The sequence below is a fragment of the Sinocyclocheilus rhinocerous genome, unplaced genomic scaffold (genome assembly GCF_001515625.1).
Source record: "Sinocyclocheilus rhinocerous isolate Xijiao unplaced genomic scaffold, SAMN03320098_v1.1 scaffold1427, whole genome shotgun sequence".
In the NCBI taxonomy this organism is placed as follows: Eukaryota; Metazoa; Chordata; class Actinopteri; order Cypriniformes; family Cyprinidae; genus Sinocyclocheilus; species Sinocyclocheilus rhinocerous.
Genome location: NW_015632469.1, coordinates 472,812 through 480,930, shown reverse-complemented (window position 1 = coordinate 480,930; position 8,119 = coordinate 472,812). Strand labels below are relative to the sequence as shown.

The 8,119-nt window shown below is 37.0% G+C and overlaps 1 protein-coding gene across 1 annotated transcript in view; it reads right to left on the bottom strand.

Annotated features, from left to right (window-relative positions):
- Positions 1-8,119, bottom strand: part of rapgef6 (Rap guanine nucleotide exchange factor (GEF) 6) — a 105,230-nt gene that overhangs the window by 68,746 nt on the left and 28,365 nt on the right. Inside the window, exon 5 of the mRNA XM_016555419.1 lies at positions 7,455-7,524. Coding sequence (XP_016410905.1) covers positions 7,455-7,524 — 70 coding nt within the window. The remainder of the gene's footprint in view (positions 1-7,454; positions 7,525-8,119) is intronic.

The following is an 8,119-nucleotide window of genomic DNA, read 5'->3' as shown; positions in this document are numbered from 1 at the left end:
CATACTATCCGTCCTAAATAGTATTCGAAAATAGAATTAGTATGTCCCAAATCATAGTATGTTTAAAAAAGTATGCCAAAGATTCCCGGATGGTCTACTACTACCAGTTAGAATTCGAAGTGCAGATCGATGCACACTCTAACGGCTAATATTGCCCACAACACATTGCGCGGTGGACGAGGATTCAATTAGAACTACAAACACGCATTAAAAGTTTTTTAAAAGCTACAAACATGGTGGATATACACGACCAACGGACAGGTAGATAAATGGATTTGAGTGATAAATAATCAATGTCTAACCTGATGAAAAAATATAAATTTAATGTTATCCACGTTATATTTCATCTGCGGCAACACTGTGAACTTTTATATTTATACGTTTGGTCATTAACTTTTAAATGCATCATTATGCAAACACATGAGCAGAGTTCTCGTCATGATAGACCCGCGACTGGCAGATCAACGTGCCTGTTCATTTCTCTCCAATACGGGAGGAAATTAAATTAAAGGAAATGTGCATGATGTTAACTGTGAAAAGATGATTGACAGTGCAGTTTAAACAGTGACAGAATGCACGTAACTAAGCAACAGAACGTCCGTTAAAGACGCAGTTATGACGAAGTAGCATGTCCCAAAGCTTGCCTACTTTTCTGCTACATACTCAAAAGTATGTACTTTTTTCTTCACAAAAAGAGTACATACTTTTAGGGCTTAGTATAAGTAGGCGAAATGGGACGCAGCAAGAGTCTGAGCGCTTACCTGCTACAGGACATGACATCAGCACAGAGAGAAGAACAACACATTCAAGATGACGGTCTCTCACTGTCTGCACAGGAAAATACACAGCCTCTGCTAACAAACTACCAGCAGCAGATAACGGCGAAAGCCTCGTGTCCCAGCACTGAGAAGTGTGTCCAACAGATTACTGAGAAGACTAACTGACAGCTACTGATGCTATCAGAAGAAGAAACTCCCCTCGACTGATGAACACCAGAAACTTCAAAAAAATGTTTCTCAGAAGTACAGATATTTTGTTCAATTTCTCAGAAAACAAAACCTCATATGTTCATTTTGCATCTCAAGTAAATGTATCTTGATTTAAGGATGTTTAGATATTTGTTTTGGAAAACAGGACAAAAATAAAGAGGAAGATATTCTTTATATATATATATATATAATTTTAAAGATTTTTGCTCTGATTTAATACCTTTTTAAGGCCTGTAATAAAAAATCTGTTAAAGCCTGTTTTTCATTGTAATAACTTTGTTTTGTTTTTTTCTTATCAGTACATCTTAAGTCATTAAACTAATGTTTATTGCATTATCGAGTGTTGTGTGCTACCGTGATGGTGTTTTGCATTTGTGTGATTATGGTGCTTGTCAATATATTATAAAGGTAAAAAAAACTAAAAAAAAACAGATCTTAGTATTTTTATATGTAAACACCACATTATAGTTATTGAAATATGCTTTTTTTCATAAAACTTAAAATTTGCTACTGTATTTTTTTACAGTAAAATTCTGGTGTGGTTGCAGTTGCAACATTTTAAGTTTTATGGAGAAAAAAAAAGCATCTGCCACTGATTTTATCCTAAAACTGCACTATATTCACTCAACCGTGCATGTGACGTAACGACAGACAGCAAAACGAAGCAAAGCTTCTTCATCTGGTGAATTGGTGTAATTAAAGTGTGTGTCAGCTCTGTTCAAACCCTAGTGTACCTAGACAGCACTGCAAGGCCTCATGGGTGCGGGTGACGTGAAGAGGTCAGCAGAAACGGTAAGCTGTCTCCACACATAACTCATTTAAGCCACACTCTACACCACATGTGTCAAACTCAAGGCCCGCGGGCCTATTCCAGCCCGCCACATCATTTTATGTGGCCCGCGAGAGCATATGATTGTCTTAAAATAAAAATCTATACAGCTTTATATCGTAAATTATTAAAGTGCGTATCAATAAATACCACAAGTTTCTGTTTCTATTTGGCGTTCTATTTATACGCATAAATTGACTTTGGTTAATTTAATGAATAAAGTTAATGTTACAGTGCATATGATACGAAATGGTTAGGATTAGGGGTGTGGGGTTTTTCCGTTGATGACGACTGCGTCGACGTCTCAAAGGAATAAGTGTGGACCTCAGTGCTAGAGCCCCACCGACGGAAATGGAAAAACACAATATTCTCCATTCATTTAACAAATTTGAAAATCGATTGCAGCTTTCAGCCATGACTTTCTTCTCGTTTTAAAAGTTCGTTTGAGGCGGTTTCTATCGAGTTATTTTAATGACAAATGTCCAGAGCGCATATTGCCTATGCGAGAGCGCAACAAATGCACGAGCGCAAATCTCTCTGCTTGCAGGTGGATTCCCATTCATTCACTCTCACAGAAAACGGACACGCTTTCTATCGATCAGACATTATATGCGTGCGCTCAAAAATGATCTTCTCTCCTGAGTTTAATAAACGCAACCTGGAGTGTGGGCATCCACTGGCAGAAACATACATTGGCGCATATGCCAACTAATGTAAATAAGTATTTACATATATCATAACAGTAGTAGTCTAAATGTATCTGTTTCGCACGTGTCAACAATACATTATGAAAATAAAAAGAAGCAGTTTTTTTTTGCGATCACATCAACTGGCAAACTCCTGGAAAGTCTAAGGATCCAGTAAGCAAATGCATTCAAACAGTAAGTTCAGAACAGCGCTAATGCAGAGAAAACATGGCCGATTTCATCAGAGATGGCAGAGATAATAGTATTAGTACTCACGTACAGACGTCAGTAAAAAAATAAAAAATCAGCAAGCTATTTGGCTTAAAAGCACGAGTGTTTTATACTGGATGCTGGCTGAAGGTGTTTTAGATTACGCAGTAGTCAGTGGTTTAGTAAATCTGGATCAGTCAGGTCAAGGTAGCTCATTTAGTGGTCTTTTGGCGTCCCCCTGTGTTCCTGTTTGGTATCGCAGATCGACTTGTTCAGTTTTTTTATTAAAAGTGCTGTAAACTACTAAATGTAATGTACAAATGTTCATTTTCTGTGAAGCTGCTTCGCAACAGTGTATCATTATAATGAATGTATTTATTTATTTTGGCACTATATACATTCATTGCAAATTATGAAAATTAAAAGTACTTTTTTTAGTACTTTAGTTTGTATTTATTTATTTTTGGGTGGGGGAGTGGGGTTGAGTACCACCACTTCTTTTTTTCTACTACAAGCATTGATTGTGTATCATATGCACGCCAAAGTCCATTTCTGCACATAAATCGCATGCCAAATAGAAACAGAAAATCGTGCTATACACACTTTCATGAAACCGGGCTCATTTGTTTTTTTAAATACCATATCTGTCACACGTTCTTAGCAGCTCACAATTATTTGTTGTACCATAAATGTAACAAAAAAGTTTTTATCAAAGTTAATGTAATGACCCGTGTTTGATGATACTTGTCTTTATTTACTTTGATTTATGGAGTAATTTGGATTTCTTAACCTGATAAATTAAAAGGATTTATGTTAAAATAACACAGAGCAATAACATATATTTTTACATCTATGCAAATGCATATTCAATATTTGTAACTTAAATAAGTAATAATAAAATAAAGAGACAGTTATTTAACAATATGTTAAGGAGTAGTAACATTTGTACAGTCTTACAGTTACAACTGGCCCTTTGATGGCAGCCATAATGTTGGCCCTCAGTGAAAATGAGTTTGACACCCCTGCTCTACACCATCACATGCATGCTTTGTGAAGAAATCCAGTCGCGCTGTTCCTCATTTGTAAGTCACTTGGGATAAAAGCATCTTTTAAATTAATAAATGGAAAATGCAATCCCAGAATGCATCGCAAGAAAATCCATGCTAGATGGTGGATGAGTCGAAAGAATGCTGATGTTTCTACTGAAACGTATTAATAAAAATGGACAAATCCAGTCAATACGTGTGCGCTGAGTATCGTTCAAAATTTTTCGATATCGATACCGATACCTTTACTTCGATACCGGTTCCTGAACGATACTTTTTTCGATACCAATTTTATGAAATCAATTTTAACAAGATTACATTATCTAAAAAAAAAAACGTAGGTTTTATTTTTCAGCTTGTTGATGTTTATACAAACTCAAAGACTCATCTCCTGAGCCACTGCACAAAGGAACAAAATAGTTTTAATAAAGCTCAAATAGTCTTCAGTTTACACATCTGTTAGCTACATTTACACTAGTGCGTGTGACAGAATCACCTAGCTCAGACAGAATCGTCATTTCTATTCATTTTCTACTGATTTACTGATAAGCATTAGCAGTTTCTAGCGCTGTCTGCCTGTGCTCTCTCTTCCATGATCGCTGCTCTGACTCAGAGGTAATAACATATTTAATTTCAGCAACATTACATGGCCAAAACACACACGGCAATCGGAAGTTATTACAAAAACTTGATGGTGGTTTAAAGTGAGTTTTGAGTAAAAGCGGAATATAAATCTTATTTATTGTCTTATGTAGCATGATGCTACAGTTTGCATGAATGGTCACATAACACGCGCTTTCGGTCGTGTAACGTTAGTATCAGAGCTGTAGGCTCTGGTTAGTATGAACGGACATCTGCATATGATCGGAACTCCACGCAGCTCCCGCGCTACTCTATACTGGTGGTATTACAGTACCACGAGAGCTAAAGAGAGCAGACTGCTCCGTGTGCTTTCGAATCGCTCTCGCGGATGATCGATCTGCGCCGCGCCTCTAGTCGAACACACCGGCTAGTGCTGCAGGCTTATTGGCTCACTGACGCTGATGAGATTAACCCCTTAGGTATCGAAATTTGTACCGAACGACAAGACGTTTTTCAATACTCGATGGTATCGAGGCAATTCGGTCGGTGCCTAAAAAGTATCGAACTCGATACCCAGCCCTAGCGCTGAGGGCGTTAATACATGTTAAATTATTGTGCCATTAGTCTTGTGCGCTTCATGTGAGGAGTGTAATCTGTCAGATCAGTCACTTATGAGTGTGAATGTTCCCTTAAACAGATGCTACCTATGAAGGAGGCAAACATGGAGGTGCATGGAGTGAAAAGACAGAGACGGGTTGTCATGTCGGAGCAGAACGGTCATCCATCACGCCATTAATGTGACACACAGCTTTAAGCATCCAGGGGACAGATGACAGAAAAGACGCATCTCAGTGTTTGGCTCTGGATGAGTGTGTGTGAGAGAAAGATGGGTTAACGGGCTGTAAAAAAATATATATGACAATATTCTCATGATGAAAAAGCAGCAGCGGACGCAGACAGACATTGAAACGCTACAGTGCTGTTACATAAAACACATCGTCCAATCAAATGAGTCGCCTAAAACAAATAGGGGTGTAATGTTAGACATATTCTAACAGAAATTTTTGGTATAGGTCATTCAGTTCAGCGCGTATGTGTACTGAACGAATGCAGGGTTTTTTAAGCACTGCATGTGCGGTGTACAAATTCAAAAGGACCACATGTTTCTCATCAGGTCTTATGGGATATACACTGATCTCGGATAAACATGTACCTTCATCTACATTCTGAGCAGAGTCAACAGATGCTTCACTTCAGGACAGTCAATGAGAGAGACGATGAACCCTGAGCTTTCATTTTCAGAGTTCATGACCATCAGCTCATGTAAGATAAAGCTCATATAATGGCTCATTTCCTGCACGCTGGAGAACGACAGATAAGAGAAGATATTATTACCCACACAAACTCTCTTCCCTGTGACTGATTTTGTCACCTTATACCATATAACTTATACTGATTTTGTCAAACTGCTCCTGCAGGCCCTTGTGAAAAAGCTGTACACTTCAGCTAGGGCTGGGCGATTTTTTCGATTTTATCGATTAATTCGAGTTTAATGTTTTGCCACAATTTTATTTTTTAGAAATCGAGGAATCACAATTGTGACCCTGGAGCACAAAACCAGTCTTAAGTCGCTGGGGTATATTTGTAGCAATAGCCAAAAATACATTGTATGGGTCAAAATTATTGATTTTTCTTTTATGCCAAAAATCATTAGGATATTAAGTAAAGATCATGTTCCATGAAGATATTTTATACATTTCCTACTGTAAATATATCAAAACTTAATTTTTGATTAGTAATATGCATTGCTAAGAACTTCATTTGGACAACTTTAAAGGCGATTTTCTCAATATTTAGATTTTTTTTGCACCCTCAGATTCCAGATTTTCAAATAGTTGTATCTCGGCCAAATATTGTCCTATCTTATTTATTCAGCTTTCAGATGATGTATAAATCTCAATTTCGAAAAATTGACCATTATGACTGGTTTTGTGGTTCAGGGTCACAATTTTAGAAATAGAAGTATTACCAAACGTCAGAATTGGACACTTTAACAATATGGCAGTGATAACAGTAAAGAGAAAATAATGATCCAACCACATGTCAGCACACGTGATTAAACACTCATATCGCTAGCTGCCATTCACACAGAATGCTTTTGTGTTGACAAAGACGCGACGTGGGCAGTGGAATAGGAAAAACATTCCAAACAAAAGAAGATGGGAGTGAACTTCTGTTAACTTTTAGAATGCTGTTTCATGCATGAGACACTGCAAGAGACGTGAGCACAACAGTCAAACGCGTCTATGTTTACATAGAAATACAATGGAAAGCAGCGCAATCGAATGAAAACCTGTAAAGAGCTACTATTGTATGTCCGTTATTTCATGTTTGCATCATGGTGACCGGCTGAAAGCTGCTGTTATTTTTACAGAACATTTATAGTTAATAATAGTCTACTGGTGTTGTACCTTCAGTCATTTTGAATTTGAATTACCTTGACTTTTGAACATTTCTTTTAAGCATTTTCATTGTATTATTTTTAAACATATAATATGTATAAGACAAGTTTGTACAAGATGCATTTGTCGTTCATGCATCTTTTCTGCAAAGATATTTAACAAGTGATTTGTTTAACATTTACAACATGTTGACAACTTCATGTGTGCTGCACTTGGAATAGAATTTTCTTCAACTATAGAGGCTTAATAAAGAAAAAGTTACTTGAATCATGTTGTAATTACATTTTCGAGTTGACTAGTTAAAAATCTTAAAAATCGTGAATCGGTCAAACGTTCTGAAAAAAATCGAGATTTAATTTTTTTTGCCATACCGCCCAGCCCTAACTTCAGCATACCTCTTAAAAGCACTTGTTACAGAAATGATATTTTATAAGAATATACTCATACTGAATGTACTGTTTCAGACACTTAACGGCATGTTATTTACAATTAAACAAAAACTTTAGAGGAAGCTGCCACATGTACTGATGAAGCACCAGATCAGGCATGTGTATTAGGAAAGCATGTTGTGACTGGACGTCTGTTTTAGTCAGTCTGAGGCCGGAGCAGACGGCTGGTGCAAGAGGAGATGCGTTTAACGTGCCACTCACCACAATCATCTCAGACGGCTCTAAAGTGATGCATTCACAGCCTCGTCTTCCTCCACGCTGCGTCCCGAAACTGCAGTGACACAGAGAAACAGAGAGTGGAAATCAGAGCATGAACCTCTCTGGAAGAATCACACAAACTGTCATGTTAAACACATTAATTCACTCCAGAGAGAAACACATGGTCGTCAGTATAACAGTTGTTCAATGCCCGTAGTCAGACTTTAGACTATAAGCACTGCAGCTCATTCTGACCAAGAACCATCCGCTTAGACAGGAACAGACCAACTGTAATGTATATAGCAACAAATATTTTTTTCTGGCCAAAATATACAGGTGTATCTAAAAAAAAATTTTAATATCGTGAAAAAGTTTTCTTTTTTTGGAACTTATTTCAAAAAGTGAAACTTTCATATATTCTAGATTCATTACATGTAAAGTAAAACATTTCAAATGTTTTTTTTATTTTTTTTTTCATTTTGATGATTAGCGCTTACAGCTCATGAAAGTCAAAAATCCAGTATCTCAAAATATTAGAATATTTACTAAGATCAATCAAAAAAAGGATTTGCATAACAGAAAAGTTCACGTTCTTTAAAGTATGTTGATTTCTGAACTCAGTAATTGGATTGGGGCTCCTTTAGCACAAACTCCAGCATCAGTGAGGT